This window comes from Sinohyriopsis cumingii, chromosome 18 (genome assembly GCF_028554795.1).
Source record: "Sinohyriopsis cumingii isolate HCF-2022 chromosome 18, ASM2855479v2, whole genome shotgun sequence".
NCBI classification, from domain to species: Eukaryota; Metazoa; Mollusca; class Bivalvia; order Unionida; family Unionidae; genus Sinohyriopsis; species Sinohyriopsis cumingii.
Genome location: NC_142978.1, coordinates 98282828 through 98300970, shown reverse-complemented (window position 1 = coordinate 98300970; position 18143 = coordinate 98282828). Strand labels below are relative to the sequence as shown.

General features: G+C 38.0%; 1 protein-coding gene across 5 annotated transcripts; it reads right to left on the bottom strand.

The window, feature by feature from the left end:
- Positions 1-9510: 9510 nt before the first annotated feature.
- Positions 9511-15997, bottom strand: LOC149777563 (sigma intracellular receptor 2-like). Of its 5 annotated transcripts, XM_089942173.1 has the most exons (4): positions 15832-15958; positions 12494-12665; positions 11786-11930; positions 9511-11403 (listed from the first exon to the last, which is right to left on the bottom strand). In XM_089942173.1, the coding sequence occupies exons 3-4, from the start codon at positions 11919-11921 to the stop codon at positions 11147-11149; spliced, it is 393 nt and encodes a 130-aa protein (XP_089798299.1). In that variant the 5' UTR covers positions 11922-11930; positions 12494-12665; positions 15832-15958; the 3' UTR covers positions 9511-11146. The 5 variants fall into 5 exon arrangements, with proteins under 5 accessions (XP_089798299.1, XP_089798295.1, XP_089798296.1 ...); XM_089942169.1 differs by lacking the exon at positions 12494-12665 and having other exon boundaries at positions 15832-15997; XM_089942170.1 differs by lacking the exons at positions 12494-12665; positions 15832-15958 and adding an exon at positions 15582-15804.
- Positions 15998-18143: the final 2146 nt, after the last annotated feature.

Below are 18143 nucleotides of genomic sequence, written 5' to 3'. Positions count from 1 at the left end.
AAAGTGGTCATCTTTTCCAGACTGCAAGGCTTCTTTCAATACGTCAAAGTTGACCACTCGACTGGTACGATAATTCAGAGTCAATCCTTTCACTTTGCACTTCGTGTGCACTTCTCCTTGTTTGTCCCGGTATTCGTAGCCGTAATTTTTAGGACCGCCACTGGCGAAACTTAGAATCTTGTCGTCGGGGTGCTCGTCTGTCCAGGCTCCTAAACGGTCTCCTTCGATGTCAGGGTGCTGTTGACTCGGGTGATCGATGTAAATGCAACTGTCCGTGTCAAAGTACAGGACGTTCCCCTAACAGTTCTAAAGCTTCGTACAATTTTAAGCGAGCATGAGCTGTCACGTAAGCCGCAATGATGACATTTCCAAAAAGGTCGTCTTGTACAAAGTCCAGATCTTCTTCGTAATTCACTAAGATCAAATTTTCGCGAAGGACGTCCACGTGTTTGATAAATTTGGTTTTGTCGTGAATCATCTGGAAGTAGCGGGAAGATTCTGTCAAATACTCCGTCTTGGGTAAACACGGACGTTGTGCCATTTTTCCCCACAAGCAATTTAACATCACTTTGGCAAACGATCGCCTGCCTTCGTTTTTCTCGATGTGATCTAAAGAGATGCCTTCTTGTGTCCAGTATTTCTCTTTGAATGTCTTTTGGTCTTTGGAAGTGTGACACCAGGACGGATAGCCACTGACTTCTTGCTTTAGTTTCAAAAAGGCATCCACGTAGTCTGCGAAAATGCCTTTCTGCGTGGGGTCACCCTTGTGGTATTGTTGTGTCTTGGGAAATTACAAATTTCGCACACTTCTAACAGTTGATATCCCATGTCCAGAGCTCTGAACAATTCTAAGCTGACCCAGGTTCCCGTCAAGGTCCGTTCTTCCTGGGTGTTCTGACAAGGTTGATCTTGGTTACACGTTTCGGCACAAGTACGGCGCAAAGGAAACATCAGTTTGGCTTGGCAATGGTGAGGTAACACGGGATGGTACAAGTCGGTGGGAGGCAAAACTTTGCACTTGATCAAGCCTTCGTATTGTCGAATGTTGGCCAGGTCGATGTGTTCCGTGAACAATTGCGGATGCCCTGCAGGAAAACGACAATATTTGCACACGTAGGGATACAGCGAACACACGTCCAAGTATCTGATTTCTTCTCCTTTCTCTTCGTCGTCTTGGTACAGCAAACAGGTGGCATTGGTCCTTCCTCCGTACAAACTATCCCTCGGGTTCAGGGGGTCCATGAACTGGTAACTTTCCACGAGGCGTTTAAACTCGGGATCGGTTTTCAAACGGTGATCGTATTCGTGTTCCCACATTTCCACCACTTGTTATCCTTCCTGTTCTAACTTTAGGCGTCGCTGACAAGTGGCCTGGTACAAGTCTTCCATTGTTCGTTGTAAAAACTGATTTTTAGGGCCACGGTCAGGGTAACAGACGGGACATCAGTGAAACAAGCAACCGTTAAACTCGTACACGATCTTGGGGTTTTCTAAGTCCCAGCCATCGACCGAATGCGTTCCGATGGTCTTTTCGCCTCCTCCGTTGCGGGCATGCTGAATCCATTTGTCTTCCTTGTCGCACAAGTAATGTAACCAGCGTAGGGCTTTGACCGAGTATTGACGTTTGACATAGTTGGTCGTTTGAAGACTGATGACAGCCACGGTGTTTTCAGGCATGAATCGTTGCCGGTACACTATGGAACACGCTTTGGCAATGGTGCAAGCTTCTTTCAAAGGATCGACCCCTCCGTGTTCCATGAACAGTTCTCGAAATTTTCCACAGCATCGACGTAAAATGTCCACGTCGGAACGACAATACTTTAGCATTTCTTCCTGAAAGTCGAAAGGGTCCGAGGCGTGAGCCTTGTACCAAGCGTAGAAAGCTTCTCGTTGTTCGGTACGCATGTTGTCGGGGTCGTAGTCTTTAGCCTCAGGCAAATGGGGTAGAACGGCATGTTGATTGGCTTCGGTATTGAAAAAGTGTGGAAAGTACCCTTTAGCCATTTCTTCATTCCAAACGTTTTAGGCATTTGACTCAAAGGCATGTCCAAGTAACTCATCGAATCTTTAAACTGTACTTGTCCGACTTGCATGAAAATGATTTTAACTCCGTTCAAAGTAACTTTAGGACGCTCGGTATCATGTTCCGTATAGTATCTGAGAAGAAACTGTCCATTGTATCCGGAGAAATTGTGAGTCATCACCGTGTTATGACGATGACAATCTCTGTAACGTTTGATGTCCTCTTGGCTCCACGTCTCGTCGATGGGGTCTAAGACCCATCTGGCAAAATCGTCTAGCGTCTTTGGTCCTCGAAAGATTTTTTCACGCCCTCCAGGAATCTTGCTGCAGTGAGGGCAATGACTGAAAATAGGTTCTTGAATGCACTTCTCGCACGCTCGATGAGCCACGCAGAAATTGGGAATGTGAATGCCAGTCTCTTGCATGCATTCAAAATCGAAAAAGATGAAATTGCCTTTCTTCTTGTGACCATCCTCTTTCTCTGGTTGGGGTTGGTATTTTTACACGTAGCATTGATGTTCCATGTCCACGATGTGGTGACAAATGTGACATTTTTTCTTTCCTCGACATACGTGTGCCTTGGTATTGTTGGTAAGTATGCCTTGTCCACACGTGGGGCACAATCTCAGCAGTTGACAAGCACATTTCTGCTGTGAACCTTGCGTCACTGAGATGTCGTTGGTAACAGGCAGGGCTGACAAACGTGCGCAGACAAGCTGGACAATGCACTGGTTCTTGCCCTTCGCTCAGACAGGGTGGAGAGGCCAAACATCCTGAGCATTTCGATCCGCAATGTTTGTGTTGCTCTCAATTATTATAACCATAGTCACATTTCTCACAGTAATAACCGTATCCCAGGAATGCAGTGATACTGGTAATGGTATCGAAATGGTCATCGTGATGATAGAGGTGAATGTATTTTCCATCTTTAAAGTCTTGGCCTCGAAACAAGAGAGGCCCGCGCATTTCTTGAGGGTACACTTTCAAGGTGTAGCGTGGAGCTAGGATATCTTGCAATGTTTGCATCTCAGGAATGCCAGAGCGTTTGTCTTTGGGCAAGTCGGCTTGTTGCAACAGGAGTTCTGCTTCGTTTCGTTGTTTGGCTCGGTCCGATTTTCGAATGTTCTCCCAGGCTCTTTTCCATTCTACCGTGTCGTTTTTGTTGGCATAGATTCGTCCCACCACGATAGCCCTGGCTAAACACATCTGGTCTTGAGGGTTGTGAATTCGGATGAGACTTGTTTTGGTGCTGTGAAGCTCGTCCACCAGTAACATCTTTTTGCGTCCAGTCCCTTGAGGAGGAGAGACGTGGGTCATAAACAGTGTGGCTTTTCCGTCGGTGATGTCAAACTGGTCATTGGGTTGTTGTACGTGTTGAATTTCGTCCATGACTTTGGAAGGGGTCAATTCTGCATAGCTACTAAACTCGATCCAAACAGGGGACTTCAAGCCGTCGTGTTGTATGGAAAGTCTCAAGCGATTGTCTTCTTTGGCTTGACATTGTTGCTTGAGTGTGGTGAGCAAAGAATCCCACATCTCGGTGATGAACCCTTCTGCTTTCTCTAAGGGTACGTCGGACTTGAAATTTTTAAACTTCACCCTGTACGTGTAAGCCGTAGTTCTAATTTTTCTAGAGGAGCGCTTTTCTGTCTCTCGAATGTGATAGTACTTTTCAGGGTTGACTAAGGGTGGTGAACTTTGGTTAGTGGAAGACTCTCTGGGCTTGAATTCTGGTTCACTCATGTCCTCTTCAAAATCACTGGCATGAATTTGTGCCAAGACTTCAGCCCTGGTACGAGGCGATAGATCACGTTTCTGCCTCTTACTTTCTTCTTCTTTCTTCTCAAATGAATTGGATCGTTTCATCTTGAAAGCAAAAAGTCAAATGACTAAAGTTTAAACACCATGAGCTACTTTATAGTCATGGCAGACCAGCGTATATAAAGGGTGTGTGTCTTGTCCTTTCACTATTCATTTCACTCTCAAACCGAGTAGAACGATGGAAGATACTACCCAGATCGAACGTTTCATCAGAGCTTTGCGAGGGGTCATTAGAAAATTTTCTTCAGACCAGCCGTCGGACTACTTTCCTTCCTTTCGAGATAAAAGTCAAGATACTTGCTATATATGTCAGAAGAAAGGGCATTGGTCTTCAGAGTGTCCAGACCGTCAAAAGATCAAAACAGGGTCTAAAAGAGACAAAAGTCAAGATACCTGTTATCATTGTCAAGAAAAAGGACATTGGTCTCCAGATTGCCCTAAGAAACAAGAGGAGCCAGAAGAAGAAAGGGATTATGGAGAGGAAGAAAAAGAAGAGAAAGAAAGTAGGTGAAGAAAAAGAAACAGGAGAAGAAAAGAAGAAGGGAAGAAAGTGAGAGGGAAGAAGAGGAAAAGACTGTGATGGTGAAGAAATTGAAAAAACAGAGAGTGAAAAATGAGACAGAAGAAGTCTTATGAATTTTTAAAGTAATTTGTTGTGAATTGTGAATTGGATTGTAAATATTTATAAAAGAATAAATTAATTATAAAAGGTAAGTGTCTTTGAGTTTTGATTTTAAAATAAGAACCTATACTCACGCACTTATACACAGAGTCATACTATAGGGTAAAATGGTTCGTTTTTTTGTTTTTGTTTTTTTTTAGTTATTGGCAATTGAAAGTCTATCTCTTTTCGAGAGACATGGGTGGCCCTGAAAAGGACCTTTTTTTGGTGTAGGGGTGAGTTTAAGCAATCAACTTTAACTGTCTTTAAGCCTTTGCCACGGTCAAGGCCTACTTCTGGACTTTGTACTGTTGATGATGATGATTTGGTTGAAATCACTAAGGGTGGTATGGTAGGCTTAGTCACAGGGCTGGAGTGTTTAGCTCGGGAAGGTTGTATTCTCTTCGGTCGTGATAAAGAAGTCTGATACATTTGTTTCAGACTTCTTAACTCCACTAAAATGTCTAACAGTACCGTGACCGTTTGATTTTCACCCTCTTGTTTCTTTGCTACTGCTACTTCTTGTTCTTGTTGTTGTTTTTTTCTTACCTCTTCTTCTTGCTGCTGTTGCTGTAGGAGAAAAGCTTGTTCCGCTTCCTTTTGTTGTTGTATAAATTTCTCCAATTCTTCTTTCTGTCTGTCTAAAATTCTCCACGTGCGGTAATGAAGGAGAAGGTGGCAAAAGTTCTGGAACAAATTCTTGTGAGGTAAGAAAATCCACAAAATCCCAATTCACCTCTTCTGAAAGTAAGTTCGGGTTCCCTTGGGTAGTCTCCACCGTTGGTGCACCCCAATTTATGGTTTTCTGAGTTTCTGTCATGTTGAAAAACTGTCGCATAGATTGACTGCGCACAGGCACTAGCGAATCTGTATAGACTACGTGACGTCACAGACTGCCCTCTTCGGATTGGACGTGGGCTGACTGAATTTTGTAACGCGTGTTTGGATTGGTCAACGAACTCAATCCGTTTCAATCCTTCCTCTCCCTATAAATAAGTGCAGTTCACTGCATTCCTTCACCTGTTACTCGGCACCTCAACATGTGGACCGACATACAATCTTCCACGCTTGTATCATCCATGATGTTTCGGACGGACATACCAATGTATGTCCGATCCAACTGGACAGTTATCCACAGGACAGACACCAGCCTGTGGATGCGAAGAATCTATGTGGAGCGTCAAGGATGCCTGAAAAGAGTACTCAATTATGGTCCTGCAGTCAGGCACAGCCTAAGGACAAGAAGAAGACCAATGTGGTGCTTTTTATGTTAATATACCTTAATATTAACATAAACCCAAAGGCCCTTTTCAAGGCCACTCCAATCTCTCGAAAAAGACCTTGACTGTCATTGCCTACCCCATTTTTTATTTTTTTATTTAAAAACAAAATCCCATGTTAAATTCCCCTTGTCCCTAGACAGTCCCACGATTTATTCCCATGTTAAATTTCCCCTTGTCCCTAGCCAGTCCCACAATCTATTCCCCCATGTTAAATTCCCCTTGTCCCTAGACAGTCCCACGAACTATTCCCCAATGTTAATTTCCATTGTCCCTAGGGTACAAACTTTTTTCTCTAAAGTTAAATTTTACATAGTCCCCAGGGTACAACTCTCTAATTTAACATGGAAGTCCCCTAGTCCCTAGGGTATCCCACTTCACTACTAACGTCACGTTCAGGTGTGTGATTAATGAGATAGTCATTGATGACCAGGATACTAGTTGACACTGTGAATTTACTTGGAGGGTCACTGTTGGTTGGGTTACTGACTGGTCGTTCACTGACAGTCGTGTTACCGATTGGTGGTTCTTTGACGGTTAGTGGTTCACTGACGGTTTCAGTAATGATTGTCAGGTTTCTGATTGATATGTTCATTGACAGTTAGTGGTTCACTAACGGTCCTGGTATTGATAGTCGGGTTACTGATTAATGGCTCAATGACGGTCTGGTTATTGATGGGTGTGTCATTTACAAACACAGGTTTTTCTACCATGAAATTATTGAGGGTATATTTCGTTATAAGATGAAAATGAAACTAAATAAATATACCATTAAAAATGAAATAGTTCATGTCAACCAAACATAAAATATATCTTCTTTTTTCCCCCATTTTTAAACAGTAGATATGTTGATTAAAACGAAACAATCTAACATGTACTCTGCAATAATAGAATATTAAAATTAGAAATGCAAGATATATGTACACATGTAACTGTACTAAAACAAACACACAGACTATAATCAAATTGCAGCAAGTCTAGCAATGTTACAGTTTTCTCAAATTCATTACAATCAAAAATATATTTGGTTTCATGAAAAATTGTAAGAAATTGAAATCGAGGTTATATAATTACAACTCCAATAATAATTATTAATTATATTTTACATTTGATGTTGTTAACATTACAAAAACAGGACATATCTACGCTTGAGAACATTTGAATTATTATTCTAATTGCTTCTTTAATATTTCCTTTTCACATTTGATAGCATGTTAAGGAAGCAGTGTTTTAATTATAAATGGCAAGAATTTATTAATTTAATAAGAGACTTTGAATTTTGTGTAGATACTGTATACTGCTAAACACAGATAACAGGAGGTTTGCATATTCAAAAGAAAGATTGTACTGACAGCTCAAAGAAATTGTAGGGAGAAATATAATAATAATGATATAAATTAAAGATTGTAAAATAGAAGCTTAACAGTATATAAGTAATCCAAAAGAAAACATACCTCACATAAAAGACACACACACACACACAGACACACACACACATATTCATTTGAGCCTTCTCGTTCTTTTCATGTCGAGTCCAATTATTTACATTAAATATCACTGTTTCACATTAAGGAAAGTTTGTAACAAGTACTATTGTTCATTTATCAATTCACACCTGTAACAAATAATATTGTTGATACCTCTATTCAGTTATATTAATGTTCATTGACCATTACATCTCAAAGTATGTTGTTAAATGATAATTAATTTGGTTCATGCATGACACTGCCAACTCAACTTACTGGATTATATGTGCAGTTTAAGTGGACATCAAAGACATTAAAGACACCTGCGACAGGTGTGGATGCGTTTTTTTATGAAAGCACGCTCTACTAGTTTTAGCTGGTCATGCAACTGAAATGTTTCAGCTATTAGTCCTAAAATAGAAATCAGTTAGCAATTTTTGATGAAAATTTTGAAAACGAACACTCAAGTAGAGTCTCTTAAATGGAGACAGCAAAAAAGATAAATATCTTAAGTTCCGTTCCTCTGCAACTCTATATTATTATTTGCTAAAGTAGATTAGTGTATACCGTTCACAAGTGCCTACATAAATGTATATTTTTTGTTTTGTTTTACTCATTTTATTGCGAAGATGATCACATGTGTTTATACACAGCAAAAGGATTGGACAAAGTTTTTCAACTTACAAGTTTTACTCCATTATGAACATAATGAACATACAGGCACGAGGTTGGAAAAAGTCAAGACAGTTTACATACATGCATATAATTAAACATGAGGATAAAAGAAGAATAAATCAATGGGATGGTGATTCATGTTGTCTACGATCTTAAATCACAATCGTGATGGAACAAAATGTAAACATATGTTTCTGAATCTTTGTTAATAATAAATTTCTGCATTTTTTTTGTAGCAAAATGTTTTTTGTTTGTTCATACAGTATGAAGTTCACTGATAAAATAAAGTGTATCAGAATCAGTATTTATTACTGATTATCTGTGATAAAGCTCAATCATTGTTTCATTAAATAGGCTGCATTAAAAAAAGATGACCATTTTCTGTTGGAAATCCATACGAGCAAGAGGGATTTCCAAATGCAAACTAACTTGGAGCAGAAATGTTGTGCTTGTCTACTTATTTTAAGGTTCTTCTAAGTTGTGTTCTCTGTATAAAGGCTTCAAACGGCTCTGTGTGTGTGTGTGCTTAGGATTTGTAACATAGCTTTAACAATTTTTCAGTCATATCGCTACTATGTCTGCCGTGTGGCAGTTTATAGTGATGTCTAGCACTGGGGCATCCTTGCCGCAGACATGATGCATGATGTTCCACCCAGTCACATTATCCCGACACCAGACCGACCAGCTTTTAAAATCTACTTTGTTTACATGGTGACGGAAGGAGAAACATTACAGTTGGGGATTATCTGCCTTTTCTGTCGCAACATGTATGTATGTATGTATGTATGTGTGTATGTATGTATGTATGTATGTATGTATGTTCCACTGAGCCTGAGTGAGGGTGGGGAATAAAATCACCAAAACCCATAACCGAGCGAAGTTCCAGTCGCCACAACAAGGTTGAATGTCAGCAAACCCGTTCACATGCGGCCTTGAAATAATTTAGGGTATAACATGAGTGCCCACCCATAGAGGCAAAGGGGGTGGGGGCAATTGGATTTCACTATCTAAACATGTTTTGGCATACATCTGTAAACTTAAAAGCAGTTCGATAGATGATAGCCCCCCCCCCCATTAAAACCATTTGGAAAGTGTTTGTCATGAACATCTCACACATACATAATCGTGCTTCTGTTCAAGCCAAGAATTGGCTTGAAAATCAAGACTGTCACGGAAGAAATTGACGAAACCAAAATGCTTCATCTGCATGGAGATTACACGGTTGCATGGAATAAATAAATTATAAAACAGGTGCAAATCTGCTTGCAATGTTAAAAACAAGAAATTAAATTATCAATATATTTTATTGTTTTTAAAAAAATATCTTTATTGATTCATTTAGGCGCAGTTAGGTAAATGTCTGTCAAAGTTTGTTTTTCTTATCCCCATCTTAATTATTGGGTTGAATAATGTTTGTGACTGATTACAACTGCAACAATCTTGTTCTAGCCAACACATTCGGTCCTCACAAAGCATCATGAAGACAGACGTGGCACAGTCCAGATGGACAACGTCATAGCCATACTGACTTCATCTTGGTGAGAGGGGTTTTTAATGGCATGAGTTCATTCATAGAAACCAAGAGTGCAAGTAAAGTTTTTATTTCACAAACTGTTTTTAATTAGACAAAAATGTAAAGGTACAGTACAAATTTTTTAACAAAAAGAAAAATATACAAACCACTAAAATTTTATACTGTTAAGTATTTAAAATATTTACATTATTGTTAAATATATCTCATAACAAATACTATATGTTCAATTACTCAAACTAATCACCTCAACTATTGCATATTACCATGGCGGATAAACATACATCCCACTCTATACAGACTGAGCATACATCTTGTAGAATACTTTGTTTTCTTTGAAACTATATGCAGTTGTCCTTTCCAATAGAAAATTATTTACCTTTTTGTGCCCCTGGAAATGGCACTAAGCTCCCATTTGCTTAGCATTATGTAGAAAATACTGTGATTAAAGTGCCATTAAAATCCAACTGACCTTAAAATTTGTCCTACATAACTGTTTGTTCAGAGTATACAGTGAAACCTGTCTGTAGAGGACAGTTAGGGGCCACAAGAATGTCCTTTGTGGGCAGGCAACCTTTACATATTTAACCAATAAATATGTAACACTGCATCAGTCTTTCTTCCGGCCTCCTTTAACCCTATCAACATTCCTAATACCATCCTTTGAGATGGATAAAATTTAGAAATTATTGTGCACCAAATCTTTGACCTCCCCTAATAATTATATACTGAGGATGGAAGTATCTTAAAAACCTGTAAAAGGGGATTTGTTATTCTTGACACATTTAAAATGTGAAATTAGCATGCATTAAGAATCAGTGTCAAGGATTTTTACTGAAAAATTATGGTAACACCATTATTATGAATAATAGATATAAAATTATCAAGAAAGATACTATTAAAATATCGCTTGAAAATTTGATGCCTGAAAAGTGACACAAAATCCATACTTATAAAATTAACAATAAAGTATGTCACCGAGCCAGTACAAAGAACATTATTGGCTTCATCAAATAAGCAAGAAGTGAGTTGGACTTAATATCTCACCATTTCCAAGCTAAGACTGCACATTTTCTTACAGATGATTAAATATACATGAACTTTTAATAAACATAATATTAATAATGGCTTTATTTATAGAGGTCATCTAAGACAACATTATACACTGGTAAACTCAATTTCAACAATCTGCTACAGTGTATTTAATAATGGAAACCATTAAACTCCTCTCTTCTTTAACCAGAAATGTGTCCATTAGACACAGTTGAACCTGCCATTATAATGTTAAGTGATGGACAAAGTTCTGGATTAAATGAGGTCATGAATTTATTAAATTTTGTTGGAAAAAGATGAAAATAAGACCTGACCTACATTTTCTTAACACCAAACCTCATATCAAATTTGGTTTCAATCCATCAATTCATACAAATGTTATATAACAAACATAAATTTGATGATCTGACAAAAGGACATTGATTATCACTATATGCCTCCACCACAAATATGGCAGAGATATAAAAGAAAAGAGAAATTCATGTATCTGAGATATGCAATTAAAGGATATATTAATCAGCAAAATTTCTGTTAATTAATTTCTATAAGTGTATCATAAAAATCTTAAATTTTGCTGGTGTTTATAATACTTTTTATCTTGATTTGGTCTTAGCACATACATTTTTTTGGCAGAAAGTCACTTCATCTTCTTTTTGCTTGGTTCATGCCACACACTGCTAAACAAGGCATCAAGAAGCATCATGACTGGGACAAGTAGATAAGGGAAATAAATCAGGCCAAGCCACACACGTTCCCTCAAATCCCGTGGACCTGGGTGCAATGACTGGCTAAAATCAGTCATCATGATAGAGTATTCAATAGCAATGCATGTGGTAGCAACATGGGTTGAATAAACAATGGCTGGAATTCTGAACCATTTGTTTCCTGCAGCACCTGAAATGAAGAATTGAATTGCAATTAGTGCATGCAATGTGCCTGTGTGTGATTTAGAATTTGTTAGTCTGACTGGTGTTTAACAGCACTTCAGAATAATAAAGTGTTTTTAGCTCATGCAACACAAAGTGTGCTGCACTGAGAAAAATCATGCCATCAATGCCAGGCTAGTCTGGGAAGGATTTGAACTTGTAACGCACTGAATGCAAGTCCAGTAGCTTAACCACTTTGACTTCATAGCTGTGCACATCCACTGAACAAAATACTTTTCACTTTTTTTGTAATTCATAACAGACTTAAATAATTTGTTTCCAGATCATCTTCTGCTGATCTTTTGTGTTAATGAATAATATTTCAGGAATTAACACATCAACATACTAACCTTTCCAGTACACATAGGCTGCTGGAAAGAAGAATGGAAGCTGCAGAAAAAGCTCACACAGACAGAAAGACTGGAACCATGATGGAGGATCTGCCATCATTGGATCTCGCAATTCCTTCGTGTACCACTCCATCATGGATAGCAGCTGCAAAATATAATTAAAATTAATTTGGCAATTTGAAATTACTGCAAAGTGGCATATTTTCATGGTAATTAATTTCCGGATTCCAATCTTACAAAGTCGTATAGGATTCTTCAATCAAGGTGCAGTGCTAATATTTGTAATGCTCTTTTTCTCCATCAGAAGTTTAGGAATTTATTACTGCCTCAAAATAATCTACATGTAAATATGATTGCCCTTATTTTCTTATCACTCAATGCAAAAACTATTGTAGACGATAAGGGTGAACAAAGTGAGACCCTGACATTGTCCTAGAATGCCATAGTGACAAATGACTTTTTCATTGATATAATTAATGATATGCCAAACTAAATCGATGGAAAATGAGGCATCTCACAGAGATGTATCACATGGATAAATGGCTTGTCCTATGAGAATTTCACACGTATCTGACCCAGAAGCTTAGGTCCCTGAGAGCCCTGATTATACAGTCATGTGAATCATACGAATTAAAATAGAAAGCTGTAGGGGCCCTGAGTGGACAAGAGGTCTAAAGCACTCACTGTTATGATCCACTACCATCTCACCTGTCTGCATGGGTTCAAGTCTTGGACTCGGCCAAAGTGGGTATGTGAGCAAGCCTGCCAGTAGCTTCTCGTGGGTCAGTGGTTCTTTCCAGGGTTTTCCCAGGTTCATCCTCCACCACTGATACTGGCCGCCATGTATAGCCTATCTTGTGCAGAAAAATGGCGTTAAACCCTACAACAACAATACAGAAAGCTGTAATCAATAAATAGTAAGTAATAAAATAATACACTGGACATAAAGCAAGAAATAAAGGAGTAAAAGAAAATGTTGCAAGCAATCATAGATGCATTTGCTTGAGTAGAATCTGTATCTTAATACATGTAGACGGGAATGTACCATCTATTATATCAACCATGTAGAGAAATGAAGAGCATGAAATTCTGTAAAAGTTTCCATAATTTCCCCATTTCCCTCAATGTTTGTTTTGAGAGCAGGTATCTTTTGATAAACACAATAGCAATGTGCATGAGCCCAGAAGTCTGCAAGAGTAAAATTGTTTGATTCAGTGGAGTTTAGAATTGCCAGATGTAGGGGAAATGTGATGTATGACGTCACTATACTCACTAAAGTGCTCAAAAATGAGTACTGCGAAGAGATCATGTTTTCAGGTGTCCACATTACCCCTTTCAAGAAATACTTTACAAAAAAAAGAATAACAATTTTATATATGTAAATACTTCTAAAATTTATATTTGTAAGCTTTCTGCTACAGACAATGATTTGGCATGTCACTGGGGACATGACTGGTTCATAACCTGTTTGGGGTTGAAGAGTAATTATATAGTTTGCCAAAGAATAAGTATATTTCATCATAGAGAGCAATAAATACAGCATGTTCTGTGAAGTGCTGTTCACTGCGAAATGGGCACCATTTGCAATGTTTGCTGAATACAGGATTAGCGACAGATAACAAGCAAACAAAGCAACTTTCATTGCCAGGTAAATTACTGTCTTTCTGTTACGATTCATTACTTCTTTAGCATGGCTGGTACAACCCCAGAATGTTGTTTTTCAAGAATTTTCAGGAGTTCTGATGGTCTTCTGTAAGTTTTGAAGTATTTTTTCTTACATAAATTTCACTTTTCCCATGTGTCACTTTATCACTGCATAAATGGATATATAATTAGAAAAGGAAGACTGATCAACAAGGTTTACCTCCATTTGGGAACTATCACATGCCATTTCATAACACCCAATTGTATCCAATGTTATTGATTTATTAATTTTGAAAATTAGATACTCAGAAAAAAATTAAATTTTAAAAGTGATATATTTTACTGTTTTAGGTACCGTATTCCCTCAGAAAAAATTAACGAATCTGGGGAACAGTTTGAACAATTTTCAACAAAATCAAGGTCTTGTCAACTATTAAACTGTTTTTTGCCCCCCCCCCTTCAATTTTCATGGAGTTTTAAGGCAACCCCACCTTTTCTTTAACACTGTTTATGGTGGTACAAACCAATGTTTAGTACTGCGATAAAACAGTACTGCCCAATTCCATTCCCATCTTTTCAAACAGAATTTCTCAGTCATCTATATACTCCAACGTTGTATTCTTGGGGGCCATATATTATCATGGCAAATAGGATTTTCTGACTTATTCTGGACACGCGCTGTCTAGTGGTTTTTTTAAAGATGTAAAGCTGTAGCCAGTAAGGACACAAATATCTTACAACACAATTTCCTCTAAAATGTCAACATCTTTTGTACAAGTTTACAATTTAAAAGAATGAATGTCACTTTTTTGTAAAGTGCATGCAATTACCTTGATCACCATATCCAAAGCTCCAGTTGAACTTGCTATACCTGTATTGACATTGATTACAATATATATTAAGTGTAACATCTGATGTTTAATGAATACAGGTCACATACTAATTGTGACATACATGTCCTTATAAGGTTAAGCTTGGAATTTCATTCCATGGTAGCTGATATGGACCAAAATTGACAAAATGTTGCTTATGATCATACTTCTGGTACATAAATAAGAATACAATAACAGCTCAACTTTCTTGAAATCAGTAATATTTCAATAATAATAATATTAATAATACTTGCTTTTTATATATATTTCTTTGCCGATAATGCATTTAAAATTCATATAAAGTTAAATAATAATTGCTTTAAATTTGTAATGTTATTCATGGATTTCCACTTTAATTACAATTTTGGGTTCGATTTGATCACTGTATCCTTTCATTTATTGTGGAAATATTGTGCCTGTACAAGCATGGACATTCCTTCTCATAGGTAAGTTGCAATTCATGTTTATTTTAATAATAGCTGCATGCTACCAATATGTAAGCTAGGCAAAAAACTGCGATAATAAAGAGTTGTTCCCCCATGGTATATTAATCTGGGTCAGCCACTGTATGCTGTTTTAGTTACATTTACGTGCTTTGATATTATTATTGTATGCAGTGCATGCTCAACCATTTAACTTCATCATCAGCAAGGTGCAAAGCCTGCAGTCCACCAGGGAACTTTGTCAAGGGACAGTTGGTCAAATGTGTGACATGGTCTGAAGAGCTCCACAGCGACAGGAAGAGTTAGTGGCCTGGCCCCATCGGAAACGTTTGGCTGCACAACGACCCTGTCCTGTTTGAAAGCAGTTCAGTGTGGTCCACAAAAGAAGTGGAAGGTTGAAGCCAGGAGGGCAGACAGATGGTTCAGTTACAAGGGAGTGGTTCACAACATAGGATGATGACCATAATAGACACCCGATGCTGAAATAGCTGTCATATCCTCCAGCAATGAACCTAACCAGATTGGGCATCTTGAAGTTAAGCGGACTGCTGGATGTGAGGTGATGTCCATGTACTTTGATGTCTATGTGCTTGGAATTACAATGATTAACAAAGATTTTTTAAAAGAATAGAAACAGGGAAAACCATGAAACTTTACAAATTATAAGTAAGCAGCAATAGCAAAACGGTTTTAATATGTGCCGATAAGAATATTAACTACCGCGATAATACAACGTTCCGGGCTATAAGTCTGTTGTAAAACAATGCTCTCAACTCCCTATCACTCATAACACTGCTAAATGGATATCCAGTGGGTCTTATACTTAAGGGTGAATACCTTTTCAGGATATATGTACTTTGGAAGGATAGCCTGTGCATCAATAAAAAGACAAATGGGTATGTGAGTTATGAAATAGATGAAAAATACAATGTCTAACAGCCTCCAAACCATTTTTGGGGGACGTGGGTGGGGTGAACTTTGTATGGAACTCTTTTGCGAAGAGTAGCATTTGAAAGGGTCGTTAACTCGAAGTATAATCAGTGTACAACAAAGAGAAAGGTTACGGAGAAAATATTATAATTCATACCGATTTCGGATATAGGTATTTTGGGAGGAGAATTTGCGAGTCAAAAACTAAACTTATTGGAATATGACTTCCAAAATATACAAAAAATACGATGTCCAAAATTCTCCAACCCATTGTTCGCGATGACGCTTTCAGGTAACAGCAATCAATCGGAATGTCCTTCGCCTTTCCCGTCAAGTAGGGTCTCCCTAATGGGCAGTCATGGAGAGTAATGGACCGTGATATGTACAAAACTGCAATATTGCGAAAGAAATTACCGCTAGGTACAATAAATATTATAATTTTTATTGTATGGACCATAAACCGTAAATAACATATGTGGTTGTTATATTGTTTAGTAGTGTTCAGAATAAGTTTTAATGAAAATAATACAAAATAAAATGGAATAAATCTCTGTCTGTCTGTCTCTCGTATATTGATTAAAATTTGACTAAGTTCAATACCTGTTATGGAGTTTTAATGAAAATATTACAAAGTTGAACAACTTTTGTTTCTCTCTTTCCTCCAGATCTAAACTGATTCAAAATTTGACTAAATTTTACTGTATTTATGTGGTTTGTACCATGTTACTCTACTTTATATGACTTCGCTCAGCTCTCATCCTTTTTCTCTGGTGAGTTTTTTCTTCCCTCCGGAAGGTACCATTGGTATAAGGATTTTACCATTTGTAGACGCTACTGTTTCTTTATTTGTTACCTCGTTCATTTTCTGTTTTTTTTTGGACACCACTCTTTAATAGAAACGTGGTTCTGTGGTGCAAATAATGGTTGCCAGCTTGAAATTACATCTTCCAATCAATGCTCTTTAGGCGTCTTTATACTGGGAACTGACAATCGATTATAGTATAAGATTTGATATATCGTTTTGTTTCCATTTGGTTCCAATCTTCATGGTGTTATCGGCAGATTCTGCATTATTTATCCAGTGGGCGTCCACATAGTTTACCCTCGCAGGAAATTTAATATGATCTTTCAGAATTGGTAACATTCGTATGTCGAAATATGGCTTGAAACCCGAAGCTTTTTCTGGAATGACATATATTGCACATTTTATTCTTACTTCTAGTACATCATAATTATTGGCCTGTAAATTCCTTCGTCACCGAAAAAAGTGTTTACGACTGACTTTCTGTCTTGCACATTGACGCCAACCTTATCTTTGTAAAAATAATCAGTGACATTTTTCTTCAAGTGAAGTGTGCTAACAATCTGTGTCGCTCAAGGGAATGACCGCTTTAAACTTTTATGAATCGCAGTTTCGTCATCTGACCTGACAATCAAATTTTCTATTTCTTCATCTCTGAAATGTCTGGCAATTTGTGAGAAGAAACCATTGTAAGTTTAAAAGTCAGATTTAACATGTCGAAAAGACGGCCCGAAAAAAGACTCTCCGGTATTAGTTCGTGCTCTGTTTTTGAAAACTGTTGAAGTTGAGTACATTTCACCAAGATTAAATGTTTTGTCCACACCTAATAAGGTTCCTTCCTTCGTACATCAGAATCGTTTAATATCCTATATATGGACGCACCGTAATCATCGTGTCGGACAACTCTAATGAAAGCCTTTCAGGAAGGGTGCTGAGAATTAGAATGTAGTCGGCAAGATTTCTGTTGAAAATATCTTTGGCGGGTCGTTCTTGTCGTTCTTGACTTTTTTGTCTGTGTTTAATGCCTTTGGAGAACCTTGATATTTCTGGGACTGTCATAAACATCTTCTCCTTAGTCTGATTTGTTGTACACGTTTTTTGCGAAGTCTTGTTTAATGCAGCCACCGCTTTTACGCGTTGTGTTGTTCTTATATATTCTTCATGTAGTTCGGGTTTTATTGCGTTTCCATGAATTGTCCTCCCGGGAAATACACCAACATACTCCATAACTGAGACAGACGTAGACAGTGGTATAGAGTGTGGCACATTTCCTATCCAAGTTACACGTCGCTTGTATTTTAGAGAGTTCTTATCTTTGCTACATGTCCGATGCACAACTAACACATTCGAATCATCCTGTTCAGATTCAAGTGGATGGTAGATGCACACACCGTGTAATTGCTTTTGTGTACAGTGCAATAACGTCCGTATATCTTTATAAGGCTCACCAGTTTCTCGTTTAGTGTAACAAAGATTTGTGGGAGACATACCTTTTACCTATGAGCCAGGTCATCCCAAAACTCTCTCCTCTTACCAGTTTTCGTTCTATCCTCATTTAGTGTATTGTCAACTATGAAGAACACCTTTTCCTTTACGCCAGGTGGTACACGTGTTAGTGCACTGTGACATTCATTTGGTTTTAAAAGTCTCAATGTATCTGTTATGTC